The 27,969-nt window shown below is 40.0% G+C and overlaps 1 protein-coding gene across 1 annotated transcript in view; it reads right to left on the bottom strand.

Annotated features, from left to right (window-relative positions):
* Window positions 1-1,535: 1,535 nt before the first annotated feature.
* TAF1 (TATA-box binding protein associated factor 1) overlaps window positions 1,536-27,969 on the bottom strand; it is a 107,515-nt gene continuing 81,081 nt past the window's right edge. The window contains exon 39 of the mRNA XM_025276720.2: window positions 1,536-2,359. Coding sequence (XP_025132505.1) covers window positions 2,209-2,359 — 151 coding nt within the window. The 3' untranslated portion in view covers window positions 1,536-2,208. The remainder of the gene's footprint in view (window positions 2,360-27,969) is intronic.

The following is a 27,969-nucleotide window of genomic DNA, read 5'->3' as shown; positions in this document are numbered from 1 at the left end:
AAACTTTTGGAGGGCCTCTTTTAACCTTTCCAGAAAGACAATGGGGTTTTCATTGGGCCCCTGAGTTATTGCTGAGACTGGGCACAGTCCCACAAATAATAGGCTTCCTTCTGATTCCATGGGTGGACTTGCTTAGGGGTGAATCTTTCTGAAGCTTATCCTACTCAGAACTGTTGCAACCTGAGAGCCAGGCGTCGCCGGGTCAGGGTGCAGATCCCCAGGTAGGCTGAGGCATGACAGCTTCCTGAATCCCCGGGCAGGTCAAGGCGTGACGGCCTCCCGAGAATTGGGTCCCCGGGGAGGTCAAGGCGTGACGACCTCCTGGGACCCCTGGGACTGGCGGATCCCCGAGCAGGTTGAAGTGTGACAACCTTTCGAGGACCAGATCCCTAGGCAGGTCAAGGCATGATGACCTCCTGGGACCCCCAGACTGGAGTTTGGGCATCCCCAAGGTCTCCAGCATGACCACTGCTGGGTAGAATTAAGGGGTTTGTAACTCATTGCTAGTTTGCCCACGGTGGACGGGAATAGATATTATGATGTAAGCTCATCCTACCTAGTACTGTTGCAACTTGAGAGCCAGGCGTCCCCGGATCAGGGTGCAGATCCCCAGGCAGGCTGAGGCATGACAGCTTCCTGAATCCCTGGGCAGGTCGAGGCATGACGACCTCCTGGGACCCCCGGGGCTGGCGGATCCCCGAGCAGGTTGAGGCGTGATAACCTTTCGAGGACCAGATCCCTAGGCAGGTCAAGGCGTGATGACCTCCTGGGACCCCCAGACTGGAGTTTGGGCATCCCCAAGGTCTCCAGCATGACCACTGCTGGGTAGAATTAAGGGGTTTATAACTCATTGCTAGCTTGCCCACTGTGGACGGGAATAGATATCATGATGTAAGCTCATCCTACCTAGTACTGTTGCAACTTGAGAGACAGGCGTCCTTGGGTCAGGGTGCAGATTCCCAGGCAAGCTGAGGCATGACAGCCTCCTAGAGATTGAATCTCCGGGCAGGTCGAGGCGTGACAGCCTCCCGAGAATTGGGTCCCTGGGGAGGTTGAGGCGTGACGACTTCCTGGGAACCCTGGGATTAGCGGATCCCAGAGCAGGTTGAGGCATGACAACCTTTTGAGGACCAGATCCCTAGGCAGGTCAAGGCATGATGACCTCCTGGGACTCCCAGACTGGAGTTGGGCATCCCCAAGATCTCCAGTGTGACCAGTACTGGGTAGGATTAGGGGGTTGGATATTACACAGTATTTCCCTCCCAAGGCCAGCTCCAGAAGATTGTAGAGGCAACCTTGTGGGCCTGGATGGGGCTCAGGAAAAGAGCATGAAACAGGAAGGAAGGGGGGCAGAGCACAACCTTTGAAAGAATGACATAACACAAGGGTATAACGTAAACCAATTAAAATCAACTGGGTCCAAGATGACAGGTCAAATTCAAGTAAACCTTAATCCCCAATCTATAAGCCAACAGACACACCCAGAGGTGGCAAGACAGCTTCAAGGCACTGTCAAAAGATGGAGGAGTGTGGGTGGTTCCCCAATGGCTGGGATGATCTTCCCACTCATTAGCATATGAATTCATCCCCCTCGCAAAACCTAGCCAGGCCGCATTCCATGGCCAGTACCCTGTAGAGTGGGCGCTTCTCTCTGAATCTTAACAAGTCCAACTCTTTACCTATCGCTTTGTCTCAAACTGAATTTTTGCAATGAAACATCAGAGCCTGAGCTTCATTAGGTCCTGAAGCCGGGCATCCTGGGTTTTGGTAGGGCTCAAGTCCTGGGAAAGAGAGCTGAAGGACAGGAGGAAAAAAAAGCAGTGGGAAAAACATGCCAAGGGATCCCCTTCATAGTGTGTGGGAAATTTTGCTGAATATCTGACCGGTGCTCACAGTTTTCATTGGTCTGATCCTTGGCACAAAGAAAAGTAAGGACAGAAGAACCCCCACCGGCTTGTGTAACAGCTACTGGGGCTCAGCAGATAGCGCCTTTAGGACATGCTGAGGAGTAGCCTCTCCAGAGTCCCTCAATTGTGCCCACTGCTGCCCGCCTGTTCACGAGAGGTTCGAGGAAACAAGAAACGAAAGATTGTAAAGGAATTAAGATTTTGTTAGGCATGTCCCTCCAGCCATAGGAGCGAGGACCTCCTACCTTAACCGGAGGTCTTCTAGAATCTGAGACTGAGCCGCGTGAGCTTTCTGCTGAGTTCATTTTTCGCTGTCCCCGTTTCCAGCATGATGGGCCTTCCCCTGCGCTGGGTTTTCTTTGCGTTCAGCGTGTACCACAGGAGCTTCGCTGAGTTGGACTCCTGCTGTGCTTGGCCTCTTCCGCGTGGAGGTTAAACCCGAGTCATAGCACCTAGATGTCAGACGACTCTGTTTTTGTCTCATCACAACAAAAATTTGGAGTGACAGACATTAAAGCCCTCTAGGCATGTCACAGCTCTTGGGTCTTGGACAGACCGTGTTATAGCTCTCATGACTCAAACGGACCGTGTTATAGCTCTTAGACAAATCAGTGTTACAGCTCAGTGTTACTTACAGCTCTATTTTATATAGAAGATATCAGGAAAACCCATCTTCGAGGCGTGAGGGCACGTCAATCCAAAGATGCAAAGAGAAGAGCGCCCCAGCACGTGGGGGAGAGAGACAGAGAGAGCTAGCTTTGGCTCCTCTTTTTATATGTTTTTCTCTCCCTGGGCCTGTCCTATGTAAATTGGGCCAACCAGGAGTGTTGTTTGTTTTACCTGAGGTCCTCACTCCGGTCCTCAGACCTTCCTTTGTTCTTTTTTCGCGGGCTTTTCCCTTCCTTGTCTTTTAGCCACCACCATTTTGGGCTCCTTTTCCCTATTCTACCTAACAGTTCTATGAAGACCTACAAGACCTTTTAGAACTAACACCCAAAAAAGATGTCCTTTTCATTATAGGGGACTGGAATGCAAAAGTAGGAAGTCAAGAAACACCTGGAGTAACAGGCAAATTTGGCCTTGGAACACAGAATGAAGCAGGGCAAATGCTAATAGAGCTTTGCCAAGAGAACACACTGGTCATAGCAAACACCCTCTTCCAAGAACACAAGAGAAGACTCTACACATGAACATCACCAGATGGTCAACACAGAAATCAGATTGATTATATTCTTTGCAGCCAAAGATGGAGAAGCTCTATACAGTCAGCAAAAACAAGACCAGGAGCTGACTGTGGCTCAGATCATGAACTCCTTATTGCCAAATTCAGACTGAAATTGAAGAAAGCAAGGAAAACCACTAGACCATTCAGGTATGACCTAAATCAAATCCCTTATGATTATACAGTGGAAGTGAGAAATAGATTTAAGGGACTAGATCTGACAGACAGAGTGCCTGATGAACTATGGATGGAGGTTCATGACATTGTACAGGAGACAGGGATCAAGACCATCCCCATGGAAAAGAAATGCAAAAAAGCAAAATGGCTGTCTGAGGAGGCCTTACAAATAGCTGTGAAAAGAAGAGAAGCAAAAAGCAAAGGAGAAAAGGAAAGATATAAGCATCTGAATGCAGAGTTCCAAAGAATAACAAGGAGAGATAAGAAAGCCTTCCTCAGTGATCAATGCAAAGAAATAGAGGAAAACAACAGAATGGGGAAGACTAGAGATCTCTTCAAGAAAATTAGAGATACCAAGGGAACATCTCATGCAAAGATGGACTCGATAAAGGACAGAAATGGTATGGACCTAACAGAAGCAGAAGATATTAAGAAGAGGTGTCAAGAATACACAGAACTGTACAAAACATATCTTCATGACCCAGATAATCACGATGGTGGATCACTACCTAGAGCCAGACATCCTGGAATGTGAAGTCAAGTGGGCTTTAGGAAGCATCACTACAAACAAAGCTAGTGGAGGTGATGGAATTCCAGTGGAGCAATTTCAAATCCTGAAAGATGATGCTGTGAAAGTGCTGCACTCAATATGCCAGCAAATTTGGAAAACTCAGCAGTGGCCACAGGACTGGAAAAGGTCCGTTTTCATTCCAATCCCAAAGAAAGGCAATGCCAAGGAATGCTCAAACTTCCACACAATTGCACTCATCTCACACGCTAGTAAAGTAATGCTGAAAATTCTCCAAGCCAGGCTTCAACAATACGTGAACCATGAACTTCCTGATGTTCAAGCTGGATTTAGAAAAGGCAGAGTAACCAGAGATCAAATTGCCAACATCCATTGGATCATAGAAAAAGCATGAGAATTCCAGAAAAACATCTATTTCTGCTTTATGGACTATGCCAAAGCCTTTGCCTGTGTGGATCACAATAAACTGTGGAAAATTCTGAAAGAGATGGGAATAGCAGACCACCTGACCTGCCTCTTGAGAAACCTATATGCAGGTCAGGAAGCAAGAGTTAGAACTGGACATGGAACAACAGACTGGTTCCAAATAGGAAAAGGAGTACGTCAAGGCTGTATATTGTCACCCTGGTTATGTAACTTATATGCAGAGTATATCATGAGAAATGCTGGGCTGGAAGAAGCACAAACTGGAATCAAGATTGCCGGGAGAAATATCAATAACCTCAGATATGCAGATGACACCACCCTTATGGCAGAAAGTGAAGAGGAATTAAAAAGCCTCTTGATGAAAGTGAAAGAGGAGAGTGAAAACGTTGGCTTAAAGCTCAACATTCAGAAAATGAAGATCATGGCATCTGGTCCCATCACTTCATGGAAAATAGATGGGGAAACAGTGGAAACAGTGTCAGACTTTATTTTTCTGGGCTCCAAAATCACTGCAGATGGTGACTGCAGCCATGAAATTAAAAGACACTTACTCCGTGGAAGGAAAGTTATGTCCAACCTAGATAGCATATTCAAAAGCAGAGACATTACTTTGCCAACAAAGGTCCGTCTAGTCAAGGCTATGGTTTTTCCAGTGATCATGTATGGATGTGAGAGTTGATGTGTGAAGAAAGCTGAACACCAAAGAATTGATGCTTTTGAACTGTGGTGTTGGAGAAGACTCTTGAGAGTCCCTTGAACTGCAAGGGGATCCAACCAGTTCATTCTAAAGGAGATCAGTCCTGGGTGTTCATTGGAAGGACTGACACTGAAGCTGAAACTCCAATACTTTGGCCACCTCATGCAAAGAGTTGACTCATTGGAAAAGACCCTGATGTTGGGAGGGATTGGGGGCAGGAGGAGAAGGGGATGATAGAGGATGAGATGGCTGGATGGCATCACCGACTCAATGGACATGAGTTTGGGTAAACTCCAGGAATTGGTGATGGACAAGGAGGCCTGGCGTGCTGTGATTTATGGGGTGGCAAAGAGTCGGACACAACTGAGCGACTGAACTGAACTGAACTTCCCAGAACAAGACTTTAAGCACATCTATAAAACCCCTGGTGGCTCAGACGGTAAAGCGTCTGTCTACAATGTGGGAGACCTGGGTTCGATCCCTGGGTTGGGAAGGTCCCCTGGAGAAGGAAATGGCAATCCACTCTAGGACTATTGCCTGGTAAATCCCATGGACAGAGGAGCCTGGTAGGCTACAGCCCATGGGGTCGCAAATAGTCAGACACGACTGAGCGACTTCACTTAACTCACTCACTTAACTATAGTAGTATAAGAACATCCAGCACTGAACAAGGTAAATTTCACATCTGGCATCCAGTATGGTTAGGACAACAATACTCCCCAATGCAATCTACAGGTCAATTTAATCTCTATCAAAATGCCAGTGGAAGTACTTTCCTGGTGGTCCAGTGGCTGAGACTCCCAGTTTCCACTACAAGGGGTGTGGGTTTGATCCCTGGTCAGGGAACTAAGATCCTGCATGCCACACAGTCAAAAAACAAACAAACAACAAAAGAAAATACCAGTGGAGATTTTGCAGAAATAAAAAAAAAACCTCACCCTGAAGTTCATATTGAATAGAATAGAAAAAGTCACCCTGAAATTCATATTGAATTAAATAGTGAAATTCATATTGAATGTCAGTACAGTTCAGTCACTTAGTCATGTCTGACTCTTTGTGATCCCATGGACTGCAGCACACCAGGCTTCCCTGTCCATCACCAACTCCCAGAGCTTACTCAAACTCATGTCTATCGCATCAGTGATGCCATTCAACCATCTCATCCTCTGTCGTCCCCTTCTCCTCCTGTCTTCAATCTTTCCCAGCAACAAGGTCTTTTCCAATGAGTCAGTTCTTCGCATCAGGTGGTCAAAGTATCGGAGCTTCAGCTTCAGCATCAGTCCTTCCAATGAATATTCAGGACTGATTTCCTTTAAGATTGACTAGTTTGATCTCCTTGCAGTCCAACAGACTCTCAAGAGTCTCCTCCAACACCACACTTCAAAAGCATCAATTCTTTGGTGCTCAGCTTTCTTTATAGTCCAACTCTCACATCCATACATGACTACTGAAAAACCATAGCTTTGACTAGATGGGCCTTAATATGCTGTCTAAGTTGGTCATAGCTTTTCTTCCAAGGAGCAAGCATTTTTTAATTTCATGGCTGCAGTCACCATCTGCAGTGATTTTGGAGCCCCCCAAAATAAAGTCTCTCATTAAATCTCAAGGAACTCCCAAAGAGTGAAAATAATCTTGAAAATTAACAAACCTGGAGGTCTCACACTTCCTGGTTTCAAAATTCACTACAAAGCTATACAGGAATCAAAACATTGTGGCACTGTGTAAGGACAGACATAGACCAATGGAACAGAGTAGAGAGCCCCCCCAAACCCCTCACATATATGATCAGTTGATTTTTGACAAGGATGCCAAGACCATTTATTGGGAAAGGACAGTCTCATTAAGAAATAGTGTTGGTTTTCTCCCAGAGCTGGTTCCTCCCTGGGAAGATGACTTCAGGGGTGGCCACTCCCCTGTTCTCCATCCTCAGCTGAAGTTTGATGGAACAACTGGTTATTCACATACAAAAGAATGACGTTAGACCCTTACCTTACACTATATACAAAAAGTAACTCAAAATGGATCAAATACCTAAACTATAAAACCCTTAGAAGCTAATAACAACAACAGCAAATTCAAAAATTGGTAAAGGACTCAAATAGGCATTTCTCTAAAGAATATATAAAAATGGCCAACAAACACATGAGATTTTGCTCAACAGCACTACCCACAAGAGAAATTAAAATCCAAATAACAATGAGATACTACTTCACATCCATTAGGAAGGCTAATATATATATATATATATATATATATATATATATATATATATATATATGAAACTAACAAGCATGGTTGAAAATGTGGAGAAATTAGAACCCTCATGCATTGCTGGTGGGAGTGCAAAATTGTGCAGCTGCTATGGAAAATAGTTTGGCAGTTCCTCGAAAAGTTAAACATAGAATTACCATATGATCCAGAAATTCCATTCCTAGGTATACACTCAAATGAATTGGAAACAAGGACTGAAATAGATAACTTGTACACAAGTATTATTCACAGCATTATTCACAATAGCCAAAACGTGGAAACAAACCACGTGTCCATCAGTAGAAGAATGGTTAGTAAGTAATATGTGATATATACATACAATGGAATATTTTTCAACCACAAGAAAAGAATGAAGTTCTGATACATGCTACAACATGGATGAATCTTGAAGACATTATGCCAAGTGAGAGAAGCCAGTCAAAACTGGAAAAATACTGTATGATTCCATTCATATGAAATACTTAGAGTAGTTAAATTCACAGAGTCAAAAAGTAGAATAGAGGTAACTAGGGGCTAGGGGCAAGAGGGAATAGGGAGTTATTGCTGAATGGGTACAAAGTTTCTGTTTGGGTGATAAAGGGTGTCAGAAATAGTAGTGATGGAAGCACAACATTGTGAATGTAGTTAATGCCACTCAACTATACACTTAAAATGGTTAAAACAGCAAATTTTATGTATATTTACCATTATTTAAAATACACACACATACACACCACAGCACATCATAATGACATTGTTTACAAATGGTGATAAAGAAAAAATCTTAAAAGCAGCCAGAGGAAAAAATATATGTACAGAGAAATAAAGATAAAAATGACAACAGGTTTCTCATGAGAAATATAAACTAGATGTAAACCAGCATTCAGCAGAGCAACATCTTTAAAGTACTGAAAGAAAAAAAATGTTGCTAACTTCAAAGTTCTATGCTCAGGGACTATAAAGGGGTAGCATGAGGGCTTCCCTGGTGGCTCAGTGGTAAAGAATCTGCCTGCCAATGCAGGAGACACAGGTTCGATCCCTGATCTAGGAAGATCCCACATGCAGCGGAGCAACTTAAGTCTGAGCGCCACAACTACTGAGCCTGTGCTCTAGAGCCCAAGAGCGGCAACCACTGAAGTCCAAGCATCCTAGAGTTCTTGCTCCACAACAAGAGAAGCCACAGCAATGAGAAGCCAACTCACTGCAACAATAGAGTAGCCCCTGATCCCCACAACTAAAGAAAAGCCCTCGGAGCAATGAAGACCCAGCACAGCCAAAAAAAAAAGAAAAAAAAGTGGGGGGAGGGTAGCATGAGCCGTCTTGAGCTGGAACTGCTCTATATTTTGACAGTGGTGGTAGTGGCACAAAACTACACGTGTGAGTGGGGGAAGGAGAGGGCGGGACAAACTGAGAGAACAGCATTGACATATACACTACCACATGTACAACAGCTAGTGGGAAACTGCTGCATAACACAGGGATCTCAGCCCTGTGCTCTGCAAGGACATAGAGGGGCTGGATGGGGGAGTGGGGAGGAAGGCTCAGAAGGGAGGGGAATATATGTATACTTATGGGTGATTCACACTGTTGTACAGCAGAAACTAACACAACACTGTTAAGCAATTATACTCCAATTAAAAGATAATTAAAAAAAGAAAGCATTGGTTTGCATTTGCTAATCCCAAACTAGCAGATACAAACTAGTTTATACAGGATGGATAAACAGCAAGTCCTACTGTATAACACAGGGAACTATATTCAGTACCCTGCAATAAACCATAATGGAAAAGAATATAAAAAAGAACATATATGTGTATATCTGAATCACTTTGCTGTACAGCAGACAGGAACAGAACATTGTAAATCAAGTATACCTCAATAAAATAAAAACAGATTGGTAACTGTAAAATACATGTGATAAAATTGCATAGAACTAAACACACATACAAACACATGCCCAGATGAGCATACGGAAAGCTGGTGCACTATGATAAGGTTTATGGATCTATGTCAGTTTCCTGGTTGTGCAGTACACCATAGTTATGCAACATGTTACCACTGGGAGAAACTGCGTGAAGGGTGTTGGGATCTCTGTATTACTTTTTTTTTTTTTTTAACAACTGTCTGTGAATCTATACTTACCTCAAATTAAGAAGTTAAAACAAAACCATATATTTAAAAACAAAGAAAGCAAAAAAAATTAAGTTAAAAAAAAAGAAAAAATCCCTAAACTGTACATTTATCCTCTCACCATTTCTCATGGGTCAGGAAACTGGGCACTGCTTACCTAAGTTCTACAGCTCAGGGTCTCTCACAAGGCTTTGATCAAAGTGTCAGCCAGGACTGTCTTCATCTCAAGATCTACTTTCACGTTCACTCTGTGGTTGTTAGCAGGATTCAGTTCCTTGTGGGCTGTTGGACTGAGGGTCTCAGTTACTTGCCATTTTGGCCTCTCTGCTGGGAAGCTCACAACATGGCAGCTGGCTTCCTCAAAGCAAGCAAGCAAGACAGTGCCAGCAAGACGCAAGTCATGCCTTTTGTATTTCAGTCCTGGAAGCAACATCCCATCACCTTTGCTGTACTCTGTTAAGTCACAAGGTCCAGGCCACGCTCAAGAGGAGGGGATTATACAAACGCATGAATACTAGGAGGAGAGGATCATTGGAAGCCATCAATGCTCCACAGTAGCCAAAGAAAATAATTTGAAGGATGAATAATAAGGTCATTTGACCCCTCAGATAAAATTAAGTGCATAGTAATTAAAAGTTTTATGGTGGTCTAGAAATAAACAAGAAGATTAAACAGAATGGAATAGAGTCCAAGAGACTCGAGCAAAAAATTGGAAAATTAAATGTCTATCAATAGGTTATTAAAAAATAATGAGGAAAACTGGAGAAATCTGAAAATGATTAGTGGGTTGTATTACTGTCAATACCCTGGTTGTGATACCATACTAGTTTAGCAAACTGTACAAGAGATCACTGTTATTTTTTACATTTACCTCAATGAAAACTTCAATTAAAAAAGAATGGCTGTGTGGCACAGCCAAAAAAAAAAATATGAATGAGGTGTGTGTATGTGTGTGGAGAGAGAGAGAGTGAGATACATTCACAATATATTAAGTGTAAAAAGAAAGTATACCTTTCAGACTTGCCAGTGGTTAGGAATCCACCTGCCACTGCAGGGGACATAGGTTTGATCCCTGGTCTGGGAAGATTCCACATGCCAGGGGGCAACTAAGCCTGGGCACCACAACTACTGAAGCACGGGCTCCAGCCACAGGAGAAGTCAACGCAATGAGAAGCCTGCACACCACAACTAGAGAGTAGCCCCTGCTTGCCGCCCATGAATAGCAACAAAGACTCAGAGAAGCCAAAAATCAATGTATTTTTTAAAAAGTATACCTCTCATCTAACACATACACACACATATATGACTTCTAGATCCTCACATCCCCCTTGAGATACTATCTCCCTTCTCTGCTCCCCTTAATAGCAAAACTCAAGTGTCTATTACTCACTGTTGCCACTTCTCTCTTAAAACAACTTTAACTAGGCTTTCACTACCACTGCTGCATGGAAACGGTTCTTGTCAATAATACAGTTACCTTCATTTATTCAAATCCATTTTTCCTCAGTTCTCAGACAGCATCTTACTGGACCTCTGAGCAGCATTTTATATAGTTGATCATGACTTCCTTTTTTTCTAACTGAAGTATAGTTGATTCACAATGTTGTGTTAGTTTCTACTATACAGCAATGTGTATATATACATATATATATACACATACTCTTTTTCTTATTATTTCCCATTATGGCTTATTATAAGATACTGAATATAATTTACTGTGCTATACGTCTTTGTTGTTTATCTATTTTATACATTGTAGTCTGTATCTGCTAATCTCAAACTCCTAATTTATCCCTCGCCCTCTTTCCCTTTTGGTAACTATAAATCTGCTTTCTCTGTCCGTGAGTCTATTTCTGTTTTGTGAGTAAGTTTGTTTGCATCAATTTTTTAGATTCCACATATAAGTGATATCATGATATTCATTTTTCTCTGTCTGACCTGCATTATGTATTATGATAATCTCTAGATGACTTCCTTTTTAAAATTCTTTTCACTTGGCTTCTAGAAATTGTACTCCCACCTCCTAGTTTTCTTTTTACTTCACAGTCTGTTCCTTCTTGACTTCCTTTAATGAGTCCTCTGCATCTTCCTGGACTCTCTATTGTCAGAGGACCTCAAGATTCAGTCCTTTAACCACTTCTCTTCTTTGCATTCAATTCTCAGGCATCAATCTCTCCTAACTCTATGGCTTTAAATACCATCTACATAGTGATGATTCCCAGATGCATATCTCTAGCCCCAACCACTCCCTTCAACCCCAGACTCATAGAGCCAATTTCTTATTCATCTCCACTTGGGTGTCTAAATGGCATCTCACTGGGGAGGGAGGCTCAAGAGGGGTGGGACTATATACGCTGCTAAGTCGCTTCAGCCGACTCTGTGCGACCCCATAGATGGCAGCCCAATCAGGCTCCCCAGTCCCTGGGATTCTCCAGGCAAGAACACTGGAGTGGGCTGCCATTTCCTTCTCCAATGCATGAAAGTTTAAAGTGAAAGGGAAGTTGCTCAGTCATGTCCGACTCTTCGCGACCCCATGGACTGCTGCCTACCAGGCTCCTCTGTCCATGGGATTTTCTAGGCAAGAGTACTGGAGTGGGTTGCCATTGCCTTCTCTGGGATTATATATATATATATATATATATATATACATATATATATACACACATATATATAATTATGACTAAAGCGCATTGTTGTATGGCGGAAAGCAACACAACACTGTACAGCAATTATCCCCTAATGAAAAAAGAAATAAATACAGAAGTTAAATTTAAAAATTAATGGCATCTCAACCTAATATGTCAAAGGGTGTTAGTTGCTCAGTTGTGTCCGACCCCATGGATTGGGGCCCGGCAGGCTCCTCCATCCATGGGATTTTTCAGGCAAGAATACTAGAATGGGTAGCCATTCCCTTCTCCAGGGGATCTTCCTGACCCAGGGATCAAACCCAGGTCTCCCTCATTGAAGGCAGACTCTTTACCATCTGAGCCACTAGAGAAGACTAATATGTCAAAAATGGAACTCTATTTTCCCCTCCAAACCTTCTTTTACCTTAGTGTTCTCCACTTCACTAAATAGGATCTCCAGCCTTCCAGTCTCTTAGGCCTGGGAGTCACTCCTGACTTCTTTCTTTCATACCTCACATCCAATCCATCAGCAAATCCTGTTGGTTCTATCTTCAGAACACATCCCCACTCTAATCCTTTCTCACCATCTCCATTCCTACCAACCTCATCCAAGCTACCATCATCTCTTGCCTGGATTACTACAACTGCCTACTAACTAGTCTCCCTGCTTCTGCCATTGTCCCCTAATATTTACCACAAAGCTTAAAGTGAAAGTGAAAGTGAAAGTTGCTCAGTCAGGTTCGACTCTTTGCAACCCCATGGACTATACAGTCCATGGAATTCTCCAGGCCAGAATACTGGAATGGGTAGCCTTTCCATTCTCCAGAAATCCAAGATTCCTTTCCAACCCAGGAATTGAACTGGGGTCTCCTGCATTGCAGGCAGATTCACCAACTGAGCTATCAGGGAAGCCCAAAGCCTGAGAGATCCCTTTAAAAAATAAAAATAAAAATCATGTCACTCCATACCTATAACCTTCTAACAGCTTCCCATGCCACATGAACTTACATAATCTGACACCTGGAAACCTCTCTGACTTCATCCCCTTCCTCTCTCTCCCCGTGTTTACACTATAGCAGACAAGATGGCCTCCTAGCTGTTCCTTTAACACGCCAAGCACCTCAACTATCTCAGTGTCCTTGTACTTGCTGTTCTCTCTGCCTGGGATGATCTTCCCCCAGATATCCACATGATTTATCTTTTCAGTTCATTAAGTTCTCTGCTCAAATATCACCCTCTCAGAAAGGCCTTCCCTGAACACTCTGTCTAAAATAGCAACTCACTCCCCTCCACACACACTCTCTATACCCTTACTTGACTTCAGTTTTTTCATAGTACTTATCACCACCCTCCATATACAGTCATCCCTCAGTCCTGGGGGAGGGGATTGATTCCAGGACAACCTCTCCAACACCAAAATCCCCGGATGCTCGAGTCTTTTAATTGCATATAACCTATGCACATCCTTCCATATGTTTTAAGTCATCTCTAGATGATTTGTAATACCTGTGTGTGTGCTCAGTCACTTCAGTCATGTCCGACTCTTTGCAACCCTTATGGACTGTAGCCTGCCAGGTTCCTCTGTCCATGGGATTCTCCAGGCAAGAATACTGGAGTGGGTTACCATTTCTTCCTCCAGGAGATCTTCCCAACCCAGGGATCGAGCCCACCTCTTCTTTGGCTCCTGCATTGAAGGCGGATTCTTTACCTGCTGAGCCACCTGGGAAGCCCATTTGTAATACCTGGTACAATGTAATGCTATGTAAATAGTTGCCAGCATGTACCAAGTTCATGTATTGCTTTTGGAAACTCTAAAGTTTTCCCCTCAAATATTTTCAAGCCATGGTTGGTTAAATCCATGGATTTAACACCCGCAGATGTAGAGGGCCAACAGTATTTATTTATTGTCTCTCTCCCCTCAGGAAAAAAAGGGATTTTATTTTGTTCCATGCTATATTCCCAGCACTGAGATCACAGCCTGGCAGAGTATTCACTCAATATTTGTTGAATGAATAAATCAATTAATGATTTCTAGACTGAGCGACTTCACTTTCACTTTTTACTTTCATGCATTGGAGAAGGAAATGGCAACCCACTCCAGTGTTCTTGCCTGGAGAATCCCAGGGACGGGGGAGCCTGGTGGGCTGCCGTCTATGGGGTCGCACAGAGTCGGACACGATTGAAGCAACTTAGCAGCAGCAGCAGCAGCTCTTAGAATAGGAAGTAACTACATAATTAAATAAATGTATCTCTATACCCCAGGGCCCAGCCTAGTACCCTATACCTAGATGGTATCAACAAACTTTTGTTGAATAAATGAAAAAAGTCTATAAACATGCTATAAGTATTTTTAAAAATCTGATGATGATCCCATTTCTCCCTCTAGTTATTACTATTATTCTCCTTCCCTTCACAGCCTTCCAATGATCATTTCTTACCCTAAAACTTTTTTTAAATACGTATTTTTATTTATTTGGCTGTGCCAGATTTCAGTTGCAGCACATGAGATCTTCAATCTTTATTTCAGCTTGTGGGATCTTTTTTTTTTTTTTTTAGTAGCAGCATGTGGGATCTAGTTCCCTGATCAGGGATGGAAACCCAGCCTCCTGCATTGGGAGTGCAGAGTCTTAGCCACTGGACTACCAGGGAAGTCCCAGCTTAAAATTTTTTTGAAACATATCACAAATACAAAACAATATATACATATATATTCATATGATTTAATTATTTAAATCATATATGTGAAGAATAATAAAATCATATATGTATGTGATTTAAAGAATAATAAAATGAATACCCATGTAACCCACCAATCAGCTTGAGAAACAGAACACTGCCTGAGATTTTTAAGCCCTCTGTATGCCCTTCTGCATTGCACTCTTCTCCTTCCCCGCAAGACAGAACTGCCCTGCAGGAATTTTGTTTTTCTTGATTGCTTTCTCACCTATGGTTCTGAGTTTTACATACATGGAATCATTCTGTATGAATTTTTTTGAACCTGACTTTTCTGTAGGATGTGTTTGTGGGATTTATCCATGTTGATATTGTAGCTGTAGTAAGTATTCATTTTCACCAATGTGTAGTTTTCCATTTTATGATTATACTGCAATTTATGAAGCCAAATATCCTGCTGAGGGACATTTGAATTGTTTCCAGCTTTTTGCTATTAAGATCACTGCTGTCATGAACACTCTTGAACTCTTGTACATGTTTTCTGGAACTTCAATGCAAGAATTTTTCTAGTGCTCATAGCTAGGAGTAGAGTTGCTGAGTCAGAGAGCATGATCATTTTCAGATATACTCAATGTCAGAATATATCCAAAGTGATTGTATTAATTGGATTTCCATTGCACAACCTCCTTGACTATGGTGATATTATCAGACTTTTTAAACATTTGTCAGTTTGGTGGGTATAAAATGAATCTCTTTGTGGTTAAATTTTGAATTTCGCTGATTACTGATGAACTAGTTCATCTTTTCATTGTTTGTCATTCCTTATTTTTCTGTGAAATGCTTATTCATGTCTTTTGGTCAGTTTTCTATTGTGTGGCTTGTTTTTTTCTTATTGATATATGGTAGTTAAATATACATTTCATACATCCTATATATATATATATATATATATTACATATTCTTTATATATATATATACACACACATTTTACATATTCTTTATATATATATATTCGGGATAGTTATCCTTGAAGTTATCAATGAAGTTAGAATATTCTGTCACACCATACACAAAAATAAACTAAAAATGGCTTAGAAATTTAAATATAAGATATGACACAGACTTCCCCAGTGGTCCAGTGGTTAAGACTCTGCCTTCCAAAGCAGGGGGCATGAGTTTGATCCCTGGTTGAGGAACTAAGATCCCACATGCTGTGGGGTGCAGCCAAAAAAAAAAAAGTACATGCCACCATAAAACTCCTAGAAGAGACCATAGACAAAATATTCTCTGACATAAATCATACCAATGTTTTCTTAGATCAGTCTCCCAAGACAATAGAAATAAAAGCAAAAATACACAAATGGGACCTAATCAAACTTAAAAGCTTTTGCAGAGAAAAGGAAACCATTTACCTAAAAAGATAATCCATGGAATGGGAGAAAATACTCTGCAAATGATGCAACCAACAAGGGCTTAATTTTCAAAATATACAAATAGCTCATACAACTCAATAACAACAACAACAAAATTCAATCCAAAAATGGGCAGAAGACCTAAACTGACATTTTTTCAAAGATGACATTTCTCTAACAGGCACATGAAAAGATGCTCAACATCACTAGTTATTAAGAAACGTAAATCAAAACTACCTTGAGGTATCACCTCACACCTGTCAGAGTGGCCATCATCAAAAAGTCTACAAATAAAATTCTGGAGAGGGTGTGGAAAAAAAGGAACCCTCTTACAATGTTGATGGGAATGTAAACTGGTGCAGTCACTATGGAAAACAATATGGTGGTTCCTTAAAAAACTAAAAATAGAGTTACCATATGATCCAGCAATCATACTCATGGGCAAATATCTGGAGAAAACTCTAATTTGCAAAGACACCTGCACCCCAATGTTCAGAGCAGCAGTATTTACAACAGCCAAGACATGGAAGCAACCTAGATTTCCATCAACAGATAAATGAATAAAGATGCAGCATATATATATATATATATATATATGTGTGTGTGTGTGTGTGTGTGTATACACATATACACACCCAATAGAATATTACTCAGTGATTAAAAAAGAATGAAATGAAATAATGCCATTCACAGCAACATGGATGGGCCTAGAGATTATTATACTTTATGTACTAAGTCAGACAAATATCATATGATACCACATATATGTAGAATTGAAAAAACATGTTTCAAATGAACTTATTTACAAACCAGAAACAGATTCACAGACATACGGTTACCAAAGGGGAAAAGTGGGGGGGGAGAATAGTTAAGATTTTGGGATTAACAGATACAAACTACTATATATAAAATAGATAAACAACAAGGTCCTACTGTAGAGCACAGGGAACTATGCTATATATCTTGTAATAAAGTATAATGGAAAATAATCTAAAAAAGTACATATATATCCATTTATACATATATATTGTTATATATATATATATATCCAGTTATATACATATTCAGTTATATAGATATATTCAGTTATATATAACTGAATCACTTTGCTGTACACCAGAAACTAAAACAACATTGTAAACCAACTATACTTCGATTTTTTAAAAAATTATGTCTTTTGATGAACAGAAGTTTGTCTTAACAATGTTAAATACATCAAACTTTTCTTTCATGGTTTGTGCTTCCTATGTTTTAAGAAATACTTCCTCATACCAAGGTTACAGAAATATTCTCTTATATTTTCTTGTAAAAAGTTGCAAAATTTTGCCTTGTACATCTAGGTCCTTAATCCATCCAGAATTGTTTTTTGCTTGAGGTATGAAGTAGTGATATCATTTCATTTTCTTTTTCCTATATAAATAAGCAACTGTTCCAAAGCTGTTCATCAAACAGTCCATCCTTTCCCTGCTGATCTACAATGCCACTTCTATCTTCTAGGCTCTCTTTTCTGTTCTATTGTCACACTGCTGATTCCTGTGTCAATTTCAAAATCTCTTAATTATTGCTTTATAATGCATTTTGATATATGAAAGTTCAGATTCACTCATCTTCTTTGTCTTTTTGGCTATTTTCAGTCTATTCCTCTTCCATACAAAGTTTAGAATTATTTTGTCAAGTTCTATGAAAAACTCTTCTAGAATTTTGATGGAAATTGGAATCCATAAATCAATTTAGGACATCTTCACACATTTACAATATTGGATCTTCCTCTTCATGAATCTGGTGTCTATTTATTTAAGTCTTTAATATCTTTTAGTAAAATTTCATTATTTTCTTCATAAAGGTCTTAGAAACCTTTTATTTAAAATTATTCCTGGGCATCTTATTATTTTTGTTATTTTAAGTGGTATATATATATATATTATAATTATATTTCTGTCCAATAATTATTTGAGTCAGTAAAAATCTAGTACTTCCTACTCCTACCACTCCAAATTGGCACTCTGCCAAATTCAATGGGTGCTTTTTAGTTCTTACTTGACTTCTTTTACACATTTGCTCACTGTTCTTTTGCAATCACCTTGCTGACTCCCCTACACGCATTAAATATTGAATCTTTTCCCCAAAGTTCTGCCTTTGGCCCTGATCTCATTTCCATCATTTCATCTGCCATCAGTAGACTAATGGAATGTGAGGGAATTGAAACTTTCCCTTTCCTATATCAAGATGCATTATAAAGCAATAATTAAGAGATTTTGAAATACGCACAGGAATAGGCAAATGTGACAAAAGAACAGAAAAGAGAGCTGCAATTCTGGATGCATTAAGGACTTAGATGTGCAAGGCAAAATTTTTCAACTTTTTACAAGAAAATATAAGAGACCATTTCTATAACCTTAGTATGGGGAAGGATTTCTTAGACAAAACATAGGAAGCACAAACCATAGAAGAAAAGTTTGATATATTTAACATTGTTAAAAGTCAAACTTCTGTTCATCAAAAGACATCATTTTTTAAAAATCGAAGTATAGTTGGTTTGCAATGTTTTAGTTTCTGGTGTACAGCAAAGTGATTCAGTTATACATATAAATGAATATATATATAAAACAATACATATATATGTATATATACATAACTGAATATATATGCATAACTGAATATATATATACTTACTCAGATCTTTTACATTATATTTTATTATAAGATTTTTAAAAATTAAAGTGTATAGTTGTATTTCTTTCCAGAGTCTTTCTATACTTATTTTTTTAACAAAAAAATATGGTCATACTTAATTTTGTATACTGCTTGTCTCACTTGACATTGTAGCACAAACATTTTCCCACTGCCCCTGTCCATCTTGTGGCTGTATCTTAATTTAATTCCTTATTGTTGAACACTCATGGTTTCCTTTTTTTTTTTCACCATGCTGTGCAGCTTGTGAAATCTCAGTTCATCTCTGTTCATCAACCAGGGACTGAACCCAGGCCACAGCAGTAAAAGCCCAGAATCTTAATCACTAGGCCACCAGTTTTTAATATTAAAAATAGAATGTTCCAATTTTTAATATTAAAAATAGAATGCTTTGATGAGCATTTTTTACATAAATCTTCGTGTTCATCTCTGATTATTTCCTTAAGATAATGTTTTTAAACTGGAGTTACTCGGTGCAAGGAGAAGGCAATGGCACCCCACTCCGGTACTCCTGCCTGGAGAATCCCGTGGACGGAGGAGCCTGGAAGGCTGCAGTCCATGGGGTCGCTGAGGGTAGGACACGACTGAGCGACTTTACTTTCACTTTTCACTTTCATGCATTGGAGAAGGAAATGGCAACCCACTCCAGTGTTCTTGCCTGGAGAATCCCAGGGACGGGGGAGCCTGGTGGCTGCCGTCTATGGGGTCACCCAGAGTCGGACACGACTGAAGTGACTTAGCAGCAGCAGCAGCACTCGGTGCAAAGGGATGAAAATTCTTAAGGCTCATGGTGCAGTGTCAAATAGCTTTCAGCCAAATTGAACTAAGTTATACTCCCACACACAGTGTGTCAAGGCCTGCTTTATCATATCTTCATTGTAACATTTTCTTTAAAGCAGTATTGTGTTCAAAAACATGGGTTTCAGAAACAGATAGTCCTGTATCCAAATCCTGGCTCTACCATTTATAAATATGTGACTTCAAAAGGTCACCTAATTATTCTGATCTTCAGTTTTCTCATCTGTAAATATGGGTTTACTATCACCAACCCTGTATTGTGAGGATTAAAGAAGATAATGTAAAAAAAAAAATAATAAAGAAGATAATGTATTAGGCTGAAACATATTAAATCACCAACATTCAATCCTTTTGACCTACAAAAATGTTTTTCCCATAGTTCAGTCTAATACATAAAATATGGTATTTGGCATATTATGTGATCAATAAATGATAGTTACTGAAATTATTATTACAGAAATAGGATAACAAAAATGAATGGCATCCTTACTAAGTGTTGCCCACCCCCCTATCTCCCTACCCTCCCACCCTCCCACCCGCCACACCCCAGCCTTAGAAGAAATAAGCAGAGATAAACTCCTAAAGAAAAACTTCTGGCCTTTTTGCAAAAGCAATAGAGGCTCCAACAACAAAAGGGAAAACGGGAAAAAGAGACTAAAACTAGAGGGAAAGAGTGGGGAGACCACCTACCCTTTCCCAACTGGAAATATTTCGCGTCATTTACATTCAAATGTCCTTACTTTGTGAAAGATGGGAAAATACAAATTTCCTAAATTTGAAAAAGGGAAATGAGGAAACAAACTATATAAACAAGTAAGCTATAAACATAAAGAATACGTTCTGAGTCGATGTTTAGCTATTGCAAAACAGGGAGAAGGGAGAAATAGTGTAAGTCAAGGTTTCTCAGACTTGGTCTCATAATAAGAATCACGTGGGACGCTTTAAAGCTTGTTTCCAAGCCCACATCCTAGTCAAACTGAACCATACTGTGGAGGAGGGGCTGGGAAACTTGTTAAACAAGCACCCCAGGGCATTATGATAATCAGACAAGTCTAGGAAACTGCTGTACAAATACCTGTAGCTTTCAAGAAGGCAATAACAAATTCATAATTAACTCCTGGGTGAAGAATAAGGAAGTGGTTGGTGGATAGTGTAGGTAATACTGGTAGTAATAATAAAATTAAGAGGAGTTGAAATGTAAGGAGTCTGGCAGAATTGCCTGTAGTTCTATAGCAGTTATCTCAAATTGCAATTCTCTGCTATTCCTGAATGAATCCATTTTTCTGGTAAAATAACCGGCTGTTTTATTTTTAAGGTCAACACCTTCAGTGGACTTTCATACAAAGCAGCCTTTCCCAACTTCCCTTTTTTTTGAAAAGTAATATTCCTCTCCTTGGTTTCTGGTTTGCTATAGTTTGCATGTCCTTATTTACCATTCCTCTGCCACTCCTAAATAAACTCTTATTTCTGGTAAAAAAGAAAAAAGTAAGAAATCTATCACAGGTTCACAACTTCCTTGTTATTTCTCCCCATAGGAGGTGGAACTTAATTTCCCCTCACCTTGAGTGTGAACTAGACTTAGTAACTTGCTTCTAAGGAGCAGTATGTGGGAAAGAACTAGTAATTTTATAGTGGAGAAACCTGGCAGACAGTTCTTTAACCAAGTGATTGAGCTTTTACATCACTGATAAATCTTGATATTCTGTGCACCACCTGGTATGACGTGACGAGACATGCACGTCACTGCTGTGGCTTTCTTCCTCCACATGCATAACAGCAGGATAATGAGAAAAATATCAGACTAACCCAAATTGAAAGCCATTTTAGAAAATACTGGACCAGTACTTTTCCAAAGCATCAAGATCATAAAAGACAAGAAAAGACCAAGCAATTTTTACAGACTGAAGGAAACTAAAGAGACACAATTATTAACTGCAATGTGGTATCCTGGATTGGATCCTAGGAAAGAAAAAGGGCGTAAGTGAAAAAGCTAGTAAAATTTGAGTGGAGTCACTAGTTTGGTTAATAGAACTGTACCTATGCTGATTTCTTAGTTTTAATAAATGTACCAGGGTAAGATGTTAACGTTAGAGGAAATCAGGTAAAGATATGGGGGGGACTCTTTGTACTATATTTGAAACTCTACTGTTAATCCAAAGTTATTTTAACTTAAAACTATTGAAGAAAAAATATAATTTCTTATGTGGTACATGCTCAGTCGCTCAGTCATGTCCAATTCTTTGTGACCCCATAGACTATAGCCCTCCAGGCTCTTCTGTCCATGAAATTTTCCAGGCAAAAATACTGAAGTGGGTTGCTATTTCCTTCTCCAGGGGATTATCCCCACCCAGGGATCGAACCCATGTCTCCTGCGTTGCAGGCAGATTCTTTACCACTGAGCCACCAGGGAAGCCCTTCTAATGTGGTTAGTACACATTTAATGGCTTTACTATTCTTTATATCTAATATATCCATTATATTCTTTTTTTAAGTATAGTCGATTTACAATGTTGTGTTATTTCTGCTTTACAGCAAAGTTATTCAGCTATAGAGATATATACATTCTTTTTAATATTCTTTTCCATTATGGTTTATCACAGGATACTGAATATAGTTCCCTGTGCTATAAGTAGGACCTTTTTCATCCATTCTCTATATAATAGTTTGCATCTGCTAATCCCAAACTTGCAATCCATCTCTCCCCACTCTCCATTATATTTTTATACACATGAACTATTTCATAATTTAAAAACCAATAAAGGAAAAATGTAAGGGGTCTAAAATAAGCCATCTGTGAAAGGGATATATGAAAAAAATTTTTAATAATTTGATTTGGCTGTGCTGGGTCTTCTGGATCTTTGTTGCTGTTCGGGCTTTTCTGTAGTTGCAGTGAGCAGGGGGCTACTCTAATTGCAGCATGCATGCTTCTCACTGCAGTGGCTTCTCTTGTTGCAAAGCGCAGGCTTCAGCAGTTGCCTCACTGCTCAGTATCTGTGGTTCCCAGGCTCTAGAGCAACAGGCTCAGTAGTTGTGGTGCACAGGCTTAGTTGCTCCACAGCCTGTGGGATCTTCCCAGATCAGGGATTTAACCTATGTCTCCTGCATTGGCAGGAGGATTTTTTTTTTTTTTTTTTTTACTACCGAGCCACCAGGGAAGTCCAGCATATAAAAAATTTTTAATACTACAGATTCAATAAAGTTGATTTGGGAAAAGCACAGGATGGACTGTTTCTGTAGGTAAGAACCTTTTATTTTAGCAAATATACTGAGCTCCATCTGATGAAATGAGACACTAACAAATAAAGATAGTCTGCAAGTCATCAGATAAGACAGTCCAAGGTAGAGGCCAAAGTTATCAATACTCTCCAGCACTGTGTAGGGGGATGTTCTGGTATCAAATCCATTCCTATACAGAAGATGGGTGCATGAGGTTATCAAGCTTGATCCCAGTCACTCAGATCGGCCCATGTAACAACCAGATTTGTTACCAGATTGCTTCCTGATGTGATGCAATAGGAAGCACACACCATCACTTATGAAACATCTTGTTCCTCCCTCTCCTTCGAAAATAAAAGTATTTTGAACTTGACTAACTAAACCTCCTGGTCTAATTGCCCACGATATATTAACAGGATATACAGGGAATAGGAGATTGTTGGGGGTGCAATCAGCCACACTGGAAGAAAGTGAGAGCAACTGGTTTTCTAAACAAACAAATGCCATTTTTTTTTAAAGAGGTGGAACTGTTAACGCTTAGAAACAACTTAAAAGCCATATGAGGGTTTTCCTGGTGGCTCAGTGGTAAAGAATTTGCCTGCCAATCCAGGAGACATGGGTTCGATCCCTGATCTAGGAAGATTCCACATGCCGTGGAACAACTAAGCTTGTGCCCAGGGACGGCAACTACTGAAGCCCATGTGCCCCAGAGCCCGGGCTCTACAATAAGAGAAGCCACTGTGATGAGAAGCCCAAGCACAGCAACAAAGAGTAACCCCAACTCACGGCAACTAGAGAAAAGCCCGTGCAGCACAGAAGACCCACAAATAAATAAATTTATGTATTAAAAAAGGCATGTGAGCCAAATACAATATTTGAATGCTGACTTCAACAAGCCAAATGTATACCTTTTTTTGGCAACAAATGGGGACATTTGAACACAGGTGGGGTATCAGATAGTTTGGGGGGATTACTGTTATTTTTGATATAAAGGTAGGGGAGTTCTTAAAGTTTTTATCCATAAGAGATGCAAATTGGAGAATTTTCTGGCAAAATACAATATCTGGGATATATTTTAAAATACTGCAGCACCCCTCCAGGGCTCCCTTGGTGGCTCAAACGGGAAGAATCCACCTGCAATACAGGAGACCTGGGTTCGAGCCCTTGGTTGGGAAGATCCCTTGGAGAAGGAAATGGCAATACATTCCAGTATTCTTGCCTGGAAAATCCCATGGACAGAGGAGACTTGTGGGCTACAGTCCATGGGGTCACAAAGAGTTGGACACGACTGAACGACTAACACAAACACACACTAAGAACCTCTCCAAGAAAAGGAGGATTAGATGAAAGAAGACTGGCAAGATGTTGATAATTGTTAAAGCTAGAGGAAGGGTTCATGAGAGTTCATTATACTCCTCTTTCTACTTTTAGGTATGTTAGAAAATTTCCATAGTAAAAATTTAAAGGTAAAATCCAACTTACTGCCCTGGTTCTGATTGTCTCCTCACTGAGCAATATTCTTAATACAGTATCTTCTGATGCAGACTTGTCAACTAGTAGAGAACGTACTAATTAGCAAATATGAGTACTTACCTATTTGTTAAATTTCTCATTGCTGGTTGATAAATTAATAAATGTTTACATATTAGTTGGATTTAAGGTTTAGACACAGCTTCTGATTGGTGAGGCAGAGACCATGGGCTAGAATGAATGCTACCAGTGGTCAGCTCATTGGGTAGCCAATTGGTCTTCCTTGAGTGGACATATTACCTCCCAACAGTTCTACATTCACTGTTTTACCAACATGTCTTGCTTTCCTACTTGAACTGCAACACTGGTAGATGGTGATTTAGGAATTGATGAACTGTAGAATTAGAACAAGGGAAGGTCCACCTCTCTTCTACTCATCATTATTATTTATAATAATAAAATAAGAGTTAAGAGTTAACATATACGTACTCTTGCCTGGAAAATCCCATGGACGGAGGAGCCTTGTAGGCTGCAGTCCATGGGGTCGCTAAGAGTTGGACACGACTGAGCGACTTCACTTTCACTTTTCACTTTCATGCATTGGAGGAGGAAATAGCAACCCACTCCAGTGTTCTTGCCTGGAGAATCCCAGGGATGGCGGGGCCTGGTGGGCTGCTGTCTATGGGGTCGCACAGAGTCGGACATGACTGAAGCGACTTAGCAGCAGCAGACATTATTCAAAGCACTTCACAACGTATTTTTCATTTAATCTTTAGGATTATCCTTCTATCCTGCATTTACAAATGAGGAAACTAAGGCCCAGGCCCATTGCCTAAAGAGCCATATGAGTTTAACTTAAAAGCACTAGAACATGTTATCTTCATCTGAAAACAATGCTGAAGTCATCTGGTTTACTTTGTAAATCACATCCAGGAATGTCTCTCTATTATCTCGAGGCTCTGAAGAACCATATCACAGAGACTCAGCAAGTAAATATCTCCCTGGCAAAATGCACAAGGGTAGTATATGTTGGAGAACAGAAGAGTTAATGGAAATTCAGTTATTATTTTGTAATGAGTACTGAGGGAAGGGGACAGGGCAGTATAGCCTCAATCTATCTGTATACTGAGAAACTGTCTTCTAAGTCTTGGGCACTATCTGTGGTAGGACATGACACCTAGGGAAAGTGCCAGGCTGTCCTCTTTACACAGCTTCCACTGAATCAAAAGCAGTTTAATTGCTTGAAATTTGAATAATTAGAGGTTTGCATGGAAAAGCTTAGAATTTGTATGTTATAAAATGAAGAGCCCTTGAAACTAGAAATTAATTGACTAAACTGGTATGTAAAATGTGTATAAACTGAGTGGATGTATTACTGTGTAACTTACTTTGAAATAATAATTTTAAAATCATCATGCTAGGATGGAGTTAAAGGGAACTTCTCATTTAGTTGCAAGAAATTTCTCATCTCACTTTTTTTAAATTGTTTGCCTTTTATATTTATTTATTTTTGCACTTTATTGTTCAGTTATACATTTTAATATGAAGGCAGTTGGATTTTAGTTTGGGTAAGTTGATCTGGTAGAGTAACCCTCAGCTTTTTTAAGAATTTATATTTTCTGGCAAATTCTGCCCAGTCTGATATTTACTGCTTACAGTTAGAGGAGAAGCCATACTTACTTGCTGACCTGAGAGTTAAATATGATTACTTATAGTTTGATTCTAAAGTAAAAAAAAAAAAAATGAAGTCATAAGAAGAGAAAATGAAATGAGAAGCAGAAGTTTTAAAACCCCAAGTTTTGGGAATTCCCTGGTGGTCAGTGGTTAGGATTCAGTGTTTTCATTGCTGCTGCCCAAGTTCAATCCCTGGTGGGAGAATTAAGATTTTGCAAGCCTCATGGCCAAAAAAAGAAAAAACAAGTGTCAATTTTTATTCTAAACTTGAATTTCTGAAACACATCCAGAAACTTAGAAGAAAAGCTAAAATAATATTTAAATTACTAAAGATAGTGGTGAATAAATTCTTATGCTTTTTTCATATTTCCAATACTTTGGCTTTATTATAGTACTGGAGCTGTCTAGAGCAGGGGTCCCCAACACTGGATCAGTAGTGGTCTGTGACCTGTTAGGAATTGGGCTGCACAGCAGGAGGTGAATGGCAGACAAGCAAGAAGAGCTTCATCTGTATTTACGGCTGCTCCCTATTGCTGACATTACTGCCTGAGCTCCGCCTCCTGTTAGATCAATGACATTAGATTCTCATAGAAGCATGAACCCTACAGTGAACTGTGCATGTGAGTGATCTAGGTTGCATACTCCTTATAAGAATCATCCTGAAACCATCCCCCGACCCTGCCCTATTCCATGGACAATTTTTCTTCCATGAAACTGGTCCCTAGTGCCAAAAAGGTTGGGGACCCCTAGTCTAGAGCCATCAGGTATTTGTTTTACTTTAAATATATTTATTGATTTGGCTGTGCTGGGTCTTAGTTACACATGTGGAATCTCAGTTTCCTGACCAGGGGTTGAATCCATGCCCCCTGCATTGGGAGCATGGAGTCTTAGCCACTGAACCACCAGGGAAGTCCCTTGTATTTTACTTTTATTTGACTGCGTCATTAAGAGTTGTTTATTTGAAATAAAGGAGAGTCAAGTAAACTGAAATGTTGTTTTCTGACCCTGCCAGAAAGAGAGATGAAGTCAATACATGGTTCTGAAGCTTTCCCCTCTGTCGGTGTATATTCTTATCTAACAGTGACTCACCAAGGCACTGATTTTCAGCCAAGGGGATAATAAAACTGTAGGTGTGAGTGAAAGTAACTCTCCATGTGGGGGGAGAAGACTAACAGGGAATGGGAGTTTGAAAATGCCTCAAGCAATTCTAACAAGCCCTCCTCTCCAGAGTATTTCTAGTTAGTCTGGAATATGACTAACTGGTGTTTGCAATTTCACATTAAGATCAAGATTTCACTTTAAGTAGCTAAAATAATTTAAATTGGTCTAAATGTGTGAACTACTGTCTATTCAGAAGAGATAATAACCACAGCTAATACTTACTGGGTGTGAACCATGTGCCAGGCACTGTGCTGAGCACTTCATCAGCACTATCTCATTTAACTATCACCACAACCTTAGGAAACTGAATGTTACTTAATTGCTAGTAAGCTGTGGAAGCCACATACACACACACACACACAAAAGACTGTATTTCAAACCACTACAAACACTATTTCTAAGACACTTGGATCTGAAATGTGGGATTTTGTTGAATTTTTTTTTTCTTCCTTGTAGTCCACAAAGAAATTCTACAGGAATCTGGAGTTACAGCTGGCAATTAGAAAGTTGCAGGAAGTGAAATGACACGTAAATTTCCCTTAAGAGAATGAAAATGCATTGCCCCAATTTTTCTATTGTAAATTGGCTATCCAGCCTATAACTAGCTTATGATTTGCAACTTAGATACTTTTGGAGAGTAAATTACATGAAATCTCAGACTACACCTCTTTTTAGTTTCTTAACCAGGAGTCTAAGAAGCACCTGATATACACAAAACTTACACGCACACTGCTATATTTAAAATAACTGACAAGAACCTATAGTACAGCACAGTGAACTCTGCTCACCTAAATGGGAAAAGAATTTGAAAAAGGAAACATACATATGTATAACTGGACCACTATGTTGCACAACTGAAACTAACGCAACACTGTTAACATATTCCAATATAAAACTTTAAAAATTCTT

This window comes from Bubalus bubalis, chromosome X (genome assembly GCF_019923935.1).
Source record: "Bubalus bubalis isolate 160015118507 breed Murrah chromosome X, NDDB_SH_1, whole genome shotgun sequence".
Lineage (NCBI taxonomy): Eukaryota > Metazoa > Chordata > Mammalia > Artiodactyla > Bovidae > Bubalus > Bubalus bubalis.
Note: the sequence above shows the minus strand (reverse complement) of the source record. Positions and strands in the feature narration are given on the sequence as shown.